Consider the following 16,239-nt stretch of genomic DNA (forward strand, 5'->3'; position numbering starts at 1 on the left):
TGACCTTAATAATATAAGTAAAATCACCTCAGGTTGCAGTTTTAGAGATATGTGTAAATTTCAAGTTTAACTATGTGTTTACTGTTTGTACACTAATTTTATTCTTAAAAATATTTTCTTTCACTAAAACTGAATGGGCCCTACACTCATTTATATAGATATGCCTTTTTTGTGTTATTCTTGACGCTTGTTTTTTTTAAAAAACTGATTTAAAGAATCTGCTACCTGTCCTCATCTTTATACGCAGCACATTTCACTGTTCTGTTACGAATAAAAAATGTTCTGAATAAATTAAATGTTCAAAAAATACATTGTTTCTGGCAGGTGTAACCAAAATAACTTCCTAATACGTTAACTCAAAACCAATGTCAACTTTCTTTGTAAAATAAGAGTTAAATCTTCATTCCCAACATGCTTCAAATGGTTTTTATCATCTTCAAAAATGGTACAATTTTTTTGTATTTTTCCGTCCACATTTCAATCAAGGAAAAAAATTGACAAAAACTTTAATTTAAAACCTTTAAAACTAGAGTTAGTATTTATTTTTGCTCTGCTCTTATACCGTGTTGCTGCTAATCTTATCACAGCTACTTACATACAGTATGTTAACAGGTAATGGACACAAATAAAAATGCACATCTTCTGTAAAACAAACATAAATGTTTGATACATCCATTAAACTCTCGGCTACGTAACACCAGGTCGATTTAAAAAATAAAAAAAAAAAGACAAAGAAGCATCTTTAATTTCTTTTTATTCCACTCTCAGAGGGGACAAACTTAGTTTTCATCCACATTGACAGTCTGCAGACCTGAAGACACAAACAGAGGAGCAGGTTAGACGTGTCATCAGGGCTCAGGATAAAGCGCCTCATCTTACCTTTGCATGTGGTGACAGGAACGTATGTGACCAGGGTGTACAGTTTGTTGGGTGAGTCCTCGTCCTCATTGCGCTTCCTGGACAGACGCACGCGTATCCTGTACGGCACGTTCCTACACACACGTGCAGATGTGGATTAATATATATGATCATAACCAGTCTACGCTAAAGGAAAGGGTATGTGTTCAAAGCCCCTCCTCTTTCTCACCTGATGCCTTTGCTCCACACAGCCTTGTTGAGGCGAGTGTCGATGCGGACGTCAGGGGTTCCCATCTCCTTCACGGCGAACTTGCGGATCTCCTTGATGGCGCGGGGAGCCCTTTTCTTGAACCCTCTGCAAACAAAAACAGACATTTTAAACCAGGGGTGTCAAACTCATTTTAGTTCAGGGGCCAAATACGAGCAGTTTGATCTCAGGTGAGTCACAGATTTAATGCAAGAAAATGAGCAATTTCAACATTGTTGTGCCCTAGTTTGCACTTCTGCGTATACATAAAATACAACATGTGTTAGAAAGAAACCGACCATATCCAAGCAATAAGAGATTTATGTCCCAACAGGATCGTCACTTTAAATTTCCTTGATTTTGTGACAAATTTCTATTTATTTAAGGGAAATATGGAAATATTTGAGAAAAATTAAAGGATCTCGTAAGAATTCTGAGTTTTCTTCAACTATTTAACATTGAAAATGACTGCAATAGTGCAAATATTGTTGACTTTAATCTACACAATGATTCATGTTTTCGCTGTCATTTTTACTTTCTTATGCGGGCCAAATTGGATGCTCCAAAGGGCTGGATTTGGCCCCCGGTCCCCTGAGTTTGACAAGTGTGTTTTAAAGGATCAGCCTGAAACACAGAAGTGAGAAAACATTTGTACGTTGCTGTGGAAAAATTGTATGTCTGATGAAATAAAATAAAAAAAGATTCGATTTATTCAGGCTCCTGAAGGAACATGATTTACACGAACAGAGATGTGTCTGCAAAAGTGAACACGGAAAATGAGGTTATATATATTTTTTAAGGACAGATAAGAGTTTGTGCTGCTGAATCTCTGAGGATGCTTTCAGACCAGGATGTTCACAGAAACTACATTAACAATCCCGTGGTTTGGTTTCTGATTTAACTTTAGAAAGTTTGTGATATCTTTACGCAGCGAGAAGACGTCAGTTCATTTGCAAAAGCACATTTTGGATAAAAAGTGACGCGACAATAATTGGCATTTTATTCAACACAACCATTGGTTTAGAATTTCCTGCTCCTCATCTTCACATTTAACAACAAAATGTTTTCTAAAGTAATATTTTTTTCACATTCTACAGCCATTCTTTCCATTTTCAACCTTAAACATCTGTGCTCCACACCACTGTGAGGCACATTTGACTAAACAATGAACATGTGTGTCAAAGTCTGGGACATGTTTAGATCCATACAAATGAAGTGCACTATCTGAGAATACTAAACATCCTCTTTAAAATCACTTGTGTGTAAATAGTGCAGCTAACACAGACAGTGGCTGCAACAAGAGCTTCATACACTTCAGAAGTAGCTCCTACACACACCTGTGTTGTCATAGTAATACATAAAACAATATTAAAAAATATGCAAAAGAAGTACAACAAAGATGTAAATAAAAGGTAGGACCTAACGTAAAAACTGCATTGGAAACAATAACCTTACAATTCAATGCATTGCCCTAAAACACGTGTCAAACTCAGGGCCCGGGGGCCAAATCCGGCCCTTTAGAGCATTCAATTCGGCACACAGAGAAACCATGAATTCTTGTGTAAATTACCAACTAATTCAGTTGTAGATATCTATAAATTAATGCACTAATTCAATGGAAACCCACTATATTAGGACTTGTATTCTCCCCATGCTTATATCACGACAATCAATTTGTCGTGATTAAACAAAATATTGCCCAAATCCTGCAATTTTCTTTAAATTACACAACAAAATTTCCTTAAATGACATAAAAAATGGGTCACAAAATCAAATACATTGAAAGTGAAGATGCTGCAGGGACTAAAATCTATCACTTATTGCTTTGATATTATCAGTGCCACACAAATTATCATTTAATAATACGTAGAAGTGCAAACTAGAGCACAATAGTGATTCAAATACTCAGTTTACTGCCCAACATATGCGACCCACTCAAGATGACCTGCTCTGTATGTGGCCCCTGAACTAAAACATGAGCTTTAATGCAAAAGTACTCACACTCCATGGATGCGCTTGTGGACATTGATAGTGTACTCTCTGGTCACCACCTCATTGATGGCTGAACGACCCTTTTTCTTCTCTCCTTTCTTAGTTGGGGCCATCTAGAAGAAAAAATAACAGTCATGACCACAGTCGTACCCGTGCAATTTGGTGCAAAACAACAAACGTGAGGGCAAAGCCGCTCGTTAGCATCTAGCTAGCATTAAAATTGTGTTTTGTTGCAACATTTTTTTTCTTACAGTCTTCAATAAACGTAACGTTGCCTTTAACTGAGAAAAACAGTGAAATGTAATGTGACCAGACTCCAGCTACAGCAGCCATGCTATCAGACTTAGCCGCCGCTCCCGTATATCGCTAAAATTAAGCAAATGTTTGCTTTTGTGCTTCAAAAACACAATCTGACGAGCGAAACACTGTTTATAGACAGATATAAGAGGACGATGCGCTAAATAAGTGGCGAAATCACACATGATGGAGTTGGATTGTAGAAGAAAAGCTCTCAGAAAGAGAAACTCACCTCGGCTCGTAGCGGAGGCGGAAGTCGGAAGGACGGAACTACCGCGGGGGATGACGGGTAAAGGAAGCAGGTCCGTTCTAAAGGTAGACCCACTGGAAACAAGAAACCGATAATCTAACGATCCGCCACTAAAAGAAAACAGATAAATAAATTACATTTTATTAAAGAATATCAACATCTCTCCACCATCGTCCATTTTAAACATGTTCTAATCCGCATTAGTTTCCTCCTTTTAATGTCATATCTTGCTTTTTCTTTGGACTTATTTCTGAGCCTCTTAAAACGATATCTGCTTTTTTATTATTATTAATTTGAATAAATATTTCCCTGTCACACTGTGTTGAGACCTTTAATCTATCTTTGAAAATTATTACTTACTTACATACAAACCTCTTTTGTTGCTTGGGGGGAAAAAAACAAAACAGTATATTCTGTTACAGAGTAGCCCGTATACCATACCTCATAAATTACAATTAGGTGTGTGATTTTTTCAGTTTACCAGGCATCCCATACGGGTCCTAGAGCACTGCAGTCCAGCATGTGTTAGATGTTACATTACTAAACCAAACCACCCTTCATTTGATCTAAATTTGTATCATCCTGCAGTCGATCAGTGGTTCTCAACCTTTTCAGCCCATGACCCCCAAAGTGTTAACAGTGGAACAATCACTTTATAATGGGTATGACAATATCGTGAATGTGGTTAAATCGGCAAAAAAATAAGCACGAAAAATGTTGAAAAGAGGTTAAAAGTGACAATAATGGGTAAACATATTTGACATTAGGTGGTGGAAAATTCTGTTTCTTAAAGGCATCTCGCAACCCGTGCAGTAGACAACCAATGACAGGAGCCCTCCAGGATCACCGTGGGTCATAAATTACCAATAAATAATTAAATTGTTTGGCCACATTGGCAATGAAAAACATTTATACTCTTTAAACCATCTGTTTGAGCCACAGCGACTCACTGACTTACAAAAGCCACTTTACCTCTGCTCATTTTAATATATAATACTTTAATATCTGCAGTCATTTGTGGTCTCTTAATAATACACGTCACAACTTACCTGATTGGAGGATGTTTTCTTTATTTACTTTATTAAAAAAACCAACACAGTGACACTTAATCAAACCATTTAATTCGGAACAAAAAAGAAAGATGTCCATTATTCATTCTGCAAACAAAACAGACGTCACTGCTTAAACATTGAAGTGAAACTCTGAGGATGAGGAAATGGTTTGAAAGGTAAAGGTCCAAGTCCGACTGATACTTTTCCTTCTCTCTGTCCAATCAGCTTCAGCGTCACACCGTCACTTCAAAGTGTCCAGCCTCATCCAGCAGTCGCAGCTAGATTCAGGCACAAGTTAACATCTTTACAATTTGTCTGCAATATTTTCAGTGAAGGAGAGAAATCCGTTTATGGTCCTTTAGTTCAGAAACAAATGCTAGAATGACCTCTAGGGAGAGGGAGACATGCTCAGTCCAGTCTGTGCAGCATGTGTCAGTGTTGTATGAATGTTCAGCCATCTCGTAAAGGCAGCACGGACAGAAAAGGAGCTTTGAAACATTTAAAATCAACTTAAAAAACACTAACATGATGTCATTCTGAACAGATGCTCGTAAACAGTCGTGTATTACTCAGAATGATTGACATTGGTTTACTATTAGAGGCGGTTCCTCTCACACACACACCTCTGTCTGCGCTGTAACCTTACTAACACCACCAGCAGCATCTGTAGCATCAGGTGCAGCCGCCATCCCGCCGCCATCCGACCTGTCGACAGCCTCCACCGGGCCCGCCATCGTCCTCCTGAAAAGTCGCATGCTCATCTGCAGCAGCTCGCTGTCGACCACTGGGGAGACGGGGTACAGCTTCATCAGGCCCTGAGCACAGAGACACGAGCACAGGACTGAAATATCAGCAGCATCAATCACTTTCTCTATTGATACCCAAGACAAGCAGAAACAAGGTCCAACCACCAGGGGGCAGGATTGAGACGCGGTATGAACATCAATGAAATCATCCAAAATTATTTTAAAATGACAAGTTTCTCCAAATGTCTTGGATTGTTTGAAAATAATAACACACACTCTCACTTTGATAACATTATAGGAGAAAAAAATTTAAAACAGATTAAAAATAAATAAATTAAAAAAATTAAAACTAAGGTAAACAGAAAAAATATCTATATTAAAAAAAAAAAGAAAAAGATAATTGAGAAAAGTGAAAAAGACCAAAAAGGGGTAAAAGATTTAAAAATAAAATAAAATACTGAGACAATAAAAGAGCTTTTTGGAAAAATGTTTTAAAACATTAAAAAAAAAAAAAAAATACTAGTTTTAAAAAGATTTTAAATAATGAAAAAAAAAAAAAAAAACCTTTCTGATTTTTTTTGAATTTTGAAATTAAGAAAAGTAAAAGATTTTCCCAAAACAATGTAAATGTAGCTTTTTTGAAAAAAATTTAATGTAGAAAAAAACATTCGAATAAAAAAAGTATTTCACAGGGTTAAAAAAAAAAAGAAAGCTGGAGAATTCATGAAAAAAGTACAAAAAAAGAAGAGAGAAATACTTTTGTTATGGATCGTCTCACATGGTTTTCAAATTCCAAACATTGCTGGAATAATTCCTGATCAAAAGAATGGATTAAAAGGTTCTGACAGATTGGAAAAACGAAACAGAATAAAGTGAAGATCTACATTTTGATGAACATTTAAATTCTCTTTGTGATGGTTTGATGGTACTGGTTCTATGATGACTGACATGTTTACCTTCTCGTTCTTGAGCAGCTGTCGGCGGATGGCAAAGTCTCTGCGAGCGCATAGAGCCTTGCAGCAAGGCCCCAGGTTCCTGAGCAGACCGGCCCTCTCCACGCGACGGTTCAACGCCGCCATGTTCAAAGCGCCCAAATCGTGCTCAAAGAGTTTGTCGGCATCTGGAAAGAAGAACAGCCGGTCGCACGCGGACGGTCACTCACTGAGTTTAAAGCGAGCCTTTTGGGTCGAATAAGAGGCGGCGGGGCTCACCTTTGGGGTTGTCCAGCTCTGACCTGCACACGTCTCGGACTTTCTCCAGCAGCTCAGGGCCAGCGAGGCGCTTGGAGATTCCCGCCCGCAGCAGCACCGCCCCGGGGGTGAAGCGGAGCAGGGCGGCGCCGGCTGCTCGCGGCTCCTGCTTCTGTTTGGGCATCAGGCTGGACCAGTCCACGTCGATCACGTCCAAAGGACCTGCGGATGAGTGTCGTCAAACACCTTCCTTTAGTCGCACATTTACCAACGTGTGGACTCTGTACCTGTGTTCTTCTCCTCCTCCTGATGGTCCTCTTTCTTCTGGCTGTCTGCCAGAATCTCATCCAGCTCGTCGTCGCTGATTGGTTCGTATTCCTCTCCAACGGAGGCGACTGATTGGCTGTCGTCTTCTTTCCCGTCATCTCCTGAAAACCCAACAGGAACGAAACAACGTGACGAGACTTTCGAGTTCATCAACTTTATCCAGGGTCAGACCCAAGGTTCTCGCCAGCGCTGTTGTGATTTTGATTCTGTTGTTTTTTCCTTTTTTTAATTTGTAGTCATAATAACTGTTGTATATGCCGTTAAAAATTCCTGCTGAGAACCCCACACCAATGACAATTAGCGCTCAATGACATCATTCATCAATCAGAGCCGCTTCAGACGAGCTCTCATTTTCTTACCGTCAACACTGTCCGTCTTCTCCAGCTCACGCTGCTCTACCATTGGTTGGAGGCTGTTGCTGGACTTCTCGGGCTCCGGAGCGCTAAAAGCTTCTCTGGGCAGCAGCGGCTCGTAATCGTTCCTGTCTGGCCTCGTGGTTTCCCCCCCTCTTGGGTCTCCTCTCAGCTCACGTCCCGGAGCCCTGGGGTCTCCGTGTGGCGGCATGTCCATCATCATCATCCTGTCCCGGTCGCCGCCTCTATCCCTTTCCCGGTCTCGCTCCCTCTCATGCTGCTGGATGAGTCCCTCGGGGAGCAGGCGTTCCCGCTCCCTGAGGAGAGACTCCCGGCCGGGACGCATGAGGAGAGGCTCCCTGCCGCGGCCGGGCCAGTCCCTGCCCTCAGGCTCCCAGTCTCTCTGCTGTGGGCCGGGTTGCTGGAGGAGCAGGGGTGACTGTTGTGGGGGTCTCTGCTCTTTCCGCTCTCGATCTCGCTCCCGGTCACGCTCATAAGGTTCCCGGTCCCTCTCCCGTTCTCTACTGTCGTAGGAGCCGGCCCGAGACCCGGACCTTGTCTGGCGCTCGGAGTCAGGGGAGCTGCGTCTAGAGCTGTGGCTGCGTGAATCCTGACGGTCTGTTAGTGCAAAGAAAACATGTGAAATACACCGTGAGACGGAGTAAAGAGCAGAATCAGTTACCGTTTCTAACGTCATGAACGAAAGTATTGGCACCCCTGGAATTTTTCCAGAAATAACAAAATTTTTCCCAGAAAATGTTGCAATTGGTCACATTTTCCCAACGGTTCCTAATATTTTTGTAGTTTTTAATCACGTCTTGTGTCGTGGTCGTACGTACCGGAGGACGTGCTGCGGCTTGGTTCGCCTCTTCTCAGTTGCTCAATCCGACTCTTGCTGTCGGTGCTCGGTGGATCGTTGGGCCCCGTCCTCTCCCTTTCCCTCTCTCGCTCTCTTTCCCGTTCCCGTTCTCTAGGGTTGGCGCCCTGCATCCTGCCCCGGCGGGACCGCGGCCCTTGGGGGTCCTCCCGGTGGGCGGAGTCATTGGACGGGGAGCGCAGGCGTCGGGATGGCCGGCTCTGGGTGCTGCGCACCTGTTCCACTGGAGGTTTGCGGAGCAGCGGTTGCGACATGAGCGGCTGTGGGGTGATGGTCTGCATCAGTGTGGGCGGCTCCTGGGGGAGTAAGGGGGCGATAGGGGTGTTGCCCCGGTCCCTGCCTGCCCGGGGCGCACCCCCCTTCCTCGGAGGCTCAGATTGGACTTTCTCAGCGGGAGCCACAGGCACATCCAGAGGTCCTGTTCGCTCTGTCACCTCCTCGTCCGACCAGTCACTGAAATGATCCATTTTGGCGAGAGGAGAGCGCTCCGCATTGCCAGGTTGGTCAGGTTTCGCGGAAGGTGGCGGCGTTCGAGGGCCCTTCTTCCTCTTACTTTGTGGCAGAGCAGTGGAAGATTCCTCCTCAGACGCGTCAGACTCTCCTCGTGAGCGCTTCCTCTTCCGCACCAGCGCCTTCTTCTTGGCTCCCTTCCTGGGTGAGTGTAGTGGTGGCGGGGCATCTAGAGGCGGAGGCTCGGGGTTACAGCGTTCTCCTAGGGCACCTGAACTGTTCCCACCGCCGCCACTTGCCTCCTCTTCTTTGCGTCCCTTTTTCAAACCTTTCTTCTGAGACTTGATCTTTTTTTTGCAATCATCAAGCGACGGAGCGCCTGATGCTTCTCTGTCCTCAACAGCGAGGGCTGATGGCGGCGGAGGAGGCGGCGTGGCTTCACGCTGCTCTCTGCCGCGGCTGCGTGATTCGGAGTGCCCCTCTGAGATGTGGTCGCTGCGTCGGTCGCCGCCTCTGCTGCGAGGGGGCTCGGGCTCTTCGTGACGACTGCGCGCTTCCCTTTTGTCGGCGCCTCCTCGACGTTCCTCTTCCTTCCAGTGGGGGGCCTTGTCCTCTGAGGCGCTGCTCCTAGGGGGGGAGCGTAGCAGGGGCTCCTGGGGACGCACCACCTGACTCAGGAGGCGATGTTTGTCTCCATCTTTGCATAAAACAAGGAACAAACACACAATAAAAAGGCCGAAGTTCATGCATAGAAATCTGTGTGTGCAAACGACGAAGCTCCATGACACCTACTGTCGGGTGGAGGCGGGCACACTGGGGTGGGGAGGAGGGGCTGAGGGTGGAGCTTGGTCCGCCCACGGCCAGGCGGTCGCTCGCTTTTGTCGTCGCCGCTGTTGTAGCCGTCGCTGTCCGCTGGGCTAAGGTCCCGCGCCGGACGCTTAGGGGAGGGGCGCGGACTGGGAGGGCTCTCCACTCTGGGCCTTTTACGACTGCACAGACAGTTGGGGGAAAGGTGGGTTGTGAGGAAGAGTTACCAATGGCCACGGATACATATTTTTTAATCAAGAATTTATTGTTCCCAATTAAGTAATTTGTAATTAAAGTGTTCTGCTTTGTGTTTACATAGAAACTGTAATTACAAAATGAAGTTTACACAGAAACACATTTATTCGCCTTTATTCAATTCCGCTTTAGGTCTGAGGGTTGAGAGCAGTTCTGATTAGATAGGTGGCTAATCGGAAAACAACACACTAACCTTTTCTTTTATTTAAACTGATTTAATTTTAATTCGGAACGGCTATTTTCATTTGGAATTAGGTTTTTAAAAGGTCAGATTAAAGCGGATTTAACTTTCATCCTGAATTAAAGGCGAATTAAAGATCTCTGGTAAAAAGCCAATGAAACACTATTGTAGTGACTTACCTCAGCTTTCGATCGTCCCGGCCGTCTCGCATGGATCGCTCGTCCCTGGACTCGTCCCTCCTGTCCCGCCTCTCCTCCCTCCCTCGCTCTCTCTCCTCCCACTCCCGCTGCCTCTCTCGCTCCCGCTGCTCTCTTTCCCTCTCTCTCTCCTTCCTCTCCCGCTCCCTCTCTCGCTCCTCCCTCTCTCTCTCCCGCTCCTCCCTCTCCTTCTCTCTTTCCCTCTCTCTGGCCCGTTCCCGCTCTGCCTCGCGTTCCCTCTCCTTCTCTCGCTCCCGTTCTCTCTCTCGCTCCCGGGCCCTGTCCTCCCGTCTGTCCTCTCCTCTGTCTGTCCTCCGGTCATCCCGTCTCTCCTCCCGCTCGGGCTCCTCTGACCTGCCCTGGTGTCTGTTGGGGGAGGGGCCTCTTTGGTCTGTAGGAAAAAACAACGGTGACTGTGAGTCCACGTGTGAACACCTGAAATGTGAGTGATTTCAGTCGACGCCACCCACCTCTGTCCCTGCGATCACGCTCTCCGTGGCCGCCCCTCCGGTCGTAGGAGGAGTCTCGGCCCTGCTCGCGCCGCTCGCTCTCATAGCGGTCGCGCTCCGAGCCTCTGTCGGAGCTCCGCTCTGGGCTCCTACGCGTCTCCCAGCCCTCGTGGCTGCTCTCCACCTTCCTGTTGGAGCCTAAGGGATGGACCGAGTTGGTCAACAAGAAACGACAAGTGCAGACGCCAGGGTTAGGGCCAAAAATTTTTAAATCGAGGAGTATACTGACAGAAAAAAAGCCCACACCAAAAATATTAATACCAATATTTTCATTGATTAGGAAGCCTGTCAAAGTAACCAAAAGATGAGAATCAAATTAAATGATCATATTTTTTTGTGTATTTTACAGCTGATTTAAGATATGGGTCAAACTGACACGAGTCTCGCTCTAAGTGCCACTGTCACCTTTGTCTGAGCTTTCAACCGCTCGCCCTCTTCCTCGTCCGTTCTTGTCCATCCTTCCTTCGCTCCGACCCCCGTCGTCCCGCCCTTGGCCCCTCCCATAGCTTCTCTCATCCTGGGATAGCTCCTCCTTCCTGTGAGTCTCCATTCTCTCCCTGTCTTTTTCTCGCTCTCGTTCCTTCTCCCGCTCCCTCTCGCGGTCTCTGTCTCTGCGTTCCAGCGATTCCTGGCCGGAGCGCGAATCCTGACGACTCTCCCTGGAGTCCTTGGTGTCGCGTGATTCTCGTGTGGTTTCCCTCCCTCTGTCCCGCGTGTCGCGAGAATCTCTGCCATCGCGATCGTCACGTGACGACACCTGTTCCGAGTCGTAGTCCCGGTCGTCACGGAAGCCATCTTTGTCCCGTTTGCTGCGGCCGTCTGTAAAACATGGAACATTTTAGACATTTTCTACAACCTAGAAAACATGCCAACAGCGTGTGCTCACGTTTGCGATCTTGAACGGGCGGCGTCCTCTCTCTGTCGCACCGACTGCGATCTCGGCCCTTGGAGCGGCGCTGGACGGGGCTCGAGCGGTCGGCATGCCGGTGAGGTGGCGAGCCGGGTGAGCGGGATCGCCGAGTGGAGCTGTGGGGGGAGGCGTGTGCCACGGAATTGCGGTGGTAGGAGGGAGAGGAGGAGCGGCGGTGCCGGGGAGACGGGGAGCGTTGGTGGTCCGAGGAGCCCGAGAGGGAGGAGGAGGAACCATGGCGGGGAGGAGTCGGGGTGCTTTGGCGGCGTGGAGAAGGAGACCTATGAAAAAAACTAGACCTTAAAATGTGGAACAATCTGGTACAATACAATCGAATAAAGTAGTACACATGTATATAAAATACTGATTAAAAAAATACAAAAGTTGTATATAACAATCGTATAATACACAAAAAACAGTGATGCCTTAAAAGTGATGAAAAACAATTAAAACAACCTTGAAAATACATGTTAAATAACCGGAGGCTACTGTAGATGCTGTTTAATACCTAAAGAAGCAGCTGATGGTCACATAATGTTAATCACATGCTGACCTCTCAGGAGGCGACACCATCACCGCGCTCTTATGCGACACTTTTGGCGAGTTGGATTTCTTCTTGGTCGTGGGCGAAGCCCCCCGTGAGATCAACGACACGCTGCCTGAACGCTCCTCTGACGTCACCGTCCGCTTGGCTTTGTGGGAGCTGTCCGATCGGTCTCTGCGAAACCATTGGGCGGGGGGGGGGGTGTCACATGACTGTCGTCAGGCTTTGTTGGAGACTGAAACATGCGCGAGCTGAAGACATTTTACCTGCGTTTCTCTTTCTTTACTTTATGCTTCTCCACATCCCGCCCTCTGTCCTTCCTCTCTTTCTGCTTCTCCTCGGACTTCTCCTTGTTCTTGTGCTTTCCCTTGTGTTTCTTACCACCCACAGGGAGGTCCAGAGGGACCGGAGGAGGTGGACTCGGGGTGCGAGGCCCTTTCTTCTTGCTTCCCTTTGAGGACCTGAGAGAAAAAAAAAACATTGTCACTGAAAATTTCACCATCAAAAAGCTCTTTGATATTTGTGGATACGTCACTTGTCCGCCAAATAATCCCAACAAATTACACATTTTCACACTTATTGAACCAACTTTATGGTTCATAATGAAAAAAAAAACACGTCAAAAACTAAATTAAACTAATCACCTGCATGAAAACCAAATTTAAAAGTGTGAGTTAATAATAGTTAATTAGTAAAAACACAGGAAATAACGAAAACCAAGTAAGGAAATTATTTTTTTCTGTCATTTTAAATCATTATTTTTGCACTTTAGTTCCAAGCTACATTGTTTCTGGTTGCAAATCTAATTTAATGTTCTTTTAATTTCTGATACATTTTTAGGCTTTGCATAATTACTTTCTTTATGCGTAAGCGTTTGGTTTAGTGATAATTGATCTCAGAAAGGCATTTGTCGAGCCCCACCTGTCGTACGTCTATTACCCACCAGGGGGCGCACTACACACTTTGACAACCAAAGACCTACTTGCTGGTTTCCAGAGCTAATGTTGGCACCAACGTCTTCTTCTCCTTCTTCCCAGAGCCGGGCCCTTTGGTCCCGCCTTTGTGTTTTGGAGGCGTGTTGGACTTTCTGGATAAAGGTGAATCTTTGGAGCTGGACTGCTCGGGTGAGGCCTGAGGAACGAAGACGTCATCAGTTTTTGTGACAAACTACCATGTTCTTGTGTTGCCAAGGCCCAGCTTACCTTCGGAACGGCCGTGGCTCTACTTTTGGATGGCTTCTCGTCTTTATTGACGACGCTTTCGTCTCTTTTATCGAAATTCTCCTGCTCCAGCTTCATCAGCTCGCGTTGAATCTTCTGCCGCTTCATCTCGAGGGACAGCTCGTAGTCGAATTCTCCGATGTCAGAGTCTGGAGGTCGACAAGGGGGGAAAAAAAAAAAAAAAAAAAAACAACCAAGAGAGAAATCTCAATCTGGGACCTAGAAATGATGACGACAGGGAGGAAAAAGAGCTGCTGAACCTTCACGGTTGGCTTCCCACTCTGTGGGTTCTTCTTCACTGCCAGGGGTTCGCTCCTTCGTTATCTTTATATCCTCTTTTTCCCTGTGGCGGCCTCTAGAGGAGTCTCTCTGCCACACACACAGAACAGACGCCTCAATCAGTTCATTTATTAGGATTTCATGGCTTTAAGTTGTGACTTTTGGTGAAACTTATACAAAACTTTTAGTAAAACGTGAATAAGCTGTTTTCTATTTGGAAGCTTGTTTGCATCTAAATAGAAAGCAAATAAGGCTTCATTTTAAGCTCGTAATTTGTTACCAGCCTCATCACCTTATGAGCATCCATTGATCAAGAACACGTGTCAAACTCAAATCCAGCCCTTTAGAGCATCACATTCGGCCCAATTGAGAAACTAAAAATTATTAATAAAAACATGAAACATTTTGTAAATTACCAACTAATTCAGTTGTACACATCTCAGCTCCTCCAAAAACTTTTCCTGTTCTTATATTGCATTACTGCGGTAATTTTTTTTTTTATTATCTCAAATTGTTAAAATTTTTTCAAAATCTGGCAAATTTTCCTCAAATTATTCAACAAAATTTCACTAAATTTGCAAAATCAGAAATTTTAAGTGAAGATCCTGCAGGGACTGATATACTCACATACTTTATCATATAAATGTATACATTATTTATACATGGAAGTGCAAACCAGGGCACATTATTGTAGAATTTAATCTTTTTCCCACAAATAAATCTGTGGCTCACTTAAGCTCAAACTGGTCCGTATTTGGCCCTTGTACTAAAATCAGTTTCACACCCCTGTGATAGAAAAAGGATGAGAACCAGTGAACTAAAACCTATTCTAACATTATTATTTGACTTGTAGCCACTCGACCCAAGCAACAATGTGATGCATTACGCATTAGGAATCAAGCTAATTCTTCATGATCAAGAAAACACATTAGCTTTAATCTTTATGTAACATTTAAATAGAATTTTTTTAAAAAAAATTATGTCTCCAGCATTAATTATACACGTTTTTTGAATGAAATACATATTAACTAAAAAAAGTACCACAGCAAATAAAACGTAAATAAATAAAAAAAAGAAAAATAAATGTAGTAAAGTAAACTCGGCTCAGTTCGAGTTTGAGGAAGCAGTGGACTCACTCTCACTGTGGGGGACGTGGGCTCATCCAAGTCTCGTTTTGGGTTTTCTGAGTCAACATCCTGTCTCTTATTTTTCATCCTCTCCCGCAGATCACCTGTCGGCCTCTCGGTTGACCTACATTATTAACACGCACGCACACACACAAAGTCACAGTCTGAGGTAAAACAGCTAAACATCCATTACACTTTGATGGGTTGTTTTTTTTTACCGGCTGAAGCTAAATCCTTTGCCTCGCGCTTGACTTCCATGTGTGTAGCGACACGTGTTGCCGTAACTACAATTCCCAGTTTTCAGCCAATTTCTGCACTGACTCTGAAAGACAAACGATCCAATGAGATCCAGGCAACATTTTGCAAGAGCACACGCCGATCGCTGAGTCATACATACATCAGCAGCATTACTCCCAGTGCTGGGGCCGAGTCTTTCAAACACACTGGGCCTGCGGGACGGCGCGGCGGGGTTGCTGGTGCTGCTGGTTGTGGTGCTGCTGCTGCTGCTGCTGTCCGATATCGTCTTTGAATTCTCCACTGTTACCTTCCGCCTGATCTTGGACATTCTGTAGGACTGAGCAGAGCATGGAAAGACAATTCTCAATAAATGCATACACTGCATAACTAGTCTGGCTTTAGGATCTACCGTCGTCGCTTAACAATACGCTAGGGCTGAATGACAATAACAAAAAAATCATATCTCAATCACTTTTATCCAATTTCAAAATGCTACAGATCCACTTATTTAAGACTGCTACACAATAATAACATAGTGCACCACTTTAGTCTCTCTCTCTCAGGGACAGCACGTGTGAGTGAGTATAAACCTGTACCGGTCCTTAGCCAATTGGTTAGGAGCCACTATATGTGCGTATATAACAATAAAATGTTATTATATTTGAAGTGTAATGATGTTTACTTTAATAAATTAAAAAATGTAATGGTAACATGTGTATCGGGGGTAGAGCTGGGAGATATAGCGATAATCAAGATATATTGAGTTTTCTATTTTGACATAATAGAAAATTATATATTCGGGTGGCTGTAAATAACGTAGACAGTACTGATGCATTTATTTGCTCACTTCAGACGCATTATTATACAGTCACAAAAAGGATTACAGAACCATTAAACAACACTGAGGCTCACATCTGACAGATTTACATAAAAAATCCCTTATACTGTTTAATTATTACAACACATATCCCGTTAAACAGTCACAGTAGTAATTTAAAGCTGTTTTAAATAACAAGATGCTAATGCTAGTAGCCGCTAATGCTCTCAGTCAGCGCGGCCTGCAGTGTATCCCAGCCCGCCCGCAGGTGAATAAAAAGCGGCCTCACCCAGAATTAAAGGTCGGTGTCGCGCCTGCAGTGGTCTGTTTATCGAGTTTAGCGCTTGTTTAAATAACAAGGCTAACTCTTTGGAACACAGAGCAGACGGACTCTGCTGCCTTCATGGCGGCGGACTGTGTGTTATACGTGCCGCTCTTCTTCTACGGTGTCTAAAGGAGCAGTATAAAGTAGAGCTGAGTGGACCTCTGCTGCCACCCTCAGGAGGAGAGATGCACT

At 44.5% G+C, this 16,239-nt stretch overlaps 2 protein-coding genes across 3 annotated transcripts; both read right to left on the reverse strand.

The window, feature by feature from the left end:
- Positions 1-737: 737 nt before the first annotated feature.
- rpl31 (ribosomal protein L31) lies at positions 738-3,754 on the reverse strand. The gene is made up of 5 exons (XM_028467546.1): positions 3,627-3,754; positions 3,107-3,210; positions 1,088-1,213; positions 880-992; positions 738-811 (listed from the first exon to the last, which is right to left on the reverse strand). Exons 2-5 carry the CDS (start codon positions 3,208-3,210, stop codon positions 780-782), a joined length of 375 nt encoding a protein of 124 aa, XP_028323347.1. The 5' UTR covers positions 3,627-3,754; the 3' UTR covers positions 738-779.
- A 939-nt stretch (positions 3,755-4,693) lies between these two features.
- zc3h13 (zinc finger CCCH-type containing 13) lies at positions 4,694-16,162 on the reverse strand. 2 transcript variants are annotated; one of them, XM_028467533.1, is made up of 20 exons: positions 16,012-16,162; positions 15,066-15,242; positions 14,887-14,990; positions 14,678-14,792; positions 13,523-13,631; positions 13,245-13,411; positions 13,025-13,173; positions 12,309-12,503; positions 12,052-12,216; positions 11,475-11,779; positions 10,994-11,407; positions 10,550-10,726; positions 10,062-10,470; positions 9,432-9,628; positions 8,152-9,336; positions 7,319-7,930; positions 6,920-7,060; positions 6,654-6,854; positions 6,399-6,562; positions 4,694-5,511 (listed from the first exon to the last, which is right to left on the reverse strand). In XM_028467533.1, exons 2-20 carry the CDS (start codon positions 15,231-15,233, stop codon positions 5,308-5,310), a joined length of 5,181 nt encoding a protein of 1,726 aa, XP_028323334.1. In that variant the 5' UTR covers positions 15,234-15,242; positions 16,012-16,162; the 3' UTR covers positions 4,694-5,307. The 2 variants fall into 2 exon arrangements, with proteins under 2 accessions (XP_028323334.1, XP_028323327.1); XM_028467526.1 differs by having other exon boundaries at positions 13,523-13,634.
- Positions 16,163-16,239: the final 77 nt, after the last annotated feature.

This window comes from Gouania willdenowi, chromosome 2, assembly GCF_900634775.1.
Source record: "Gouania willdenowi chromosome 2, fGouWil2.1, whole genome shotgun sequence".
In the NCBI taxonomy this organism is placed as follows: Eukaryota; Metazoa; Chordata; class Actinopteri; order Blenniiformes; family Gobiesocidae; genus Gouania; species Gouania willdenowi.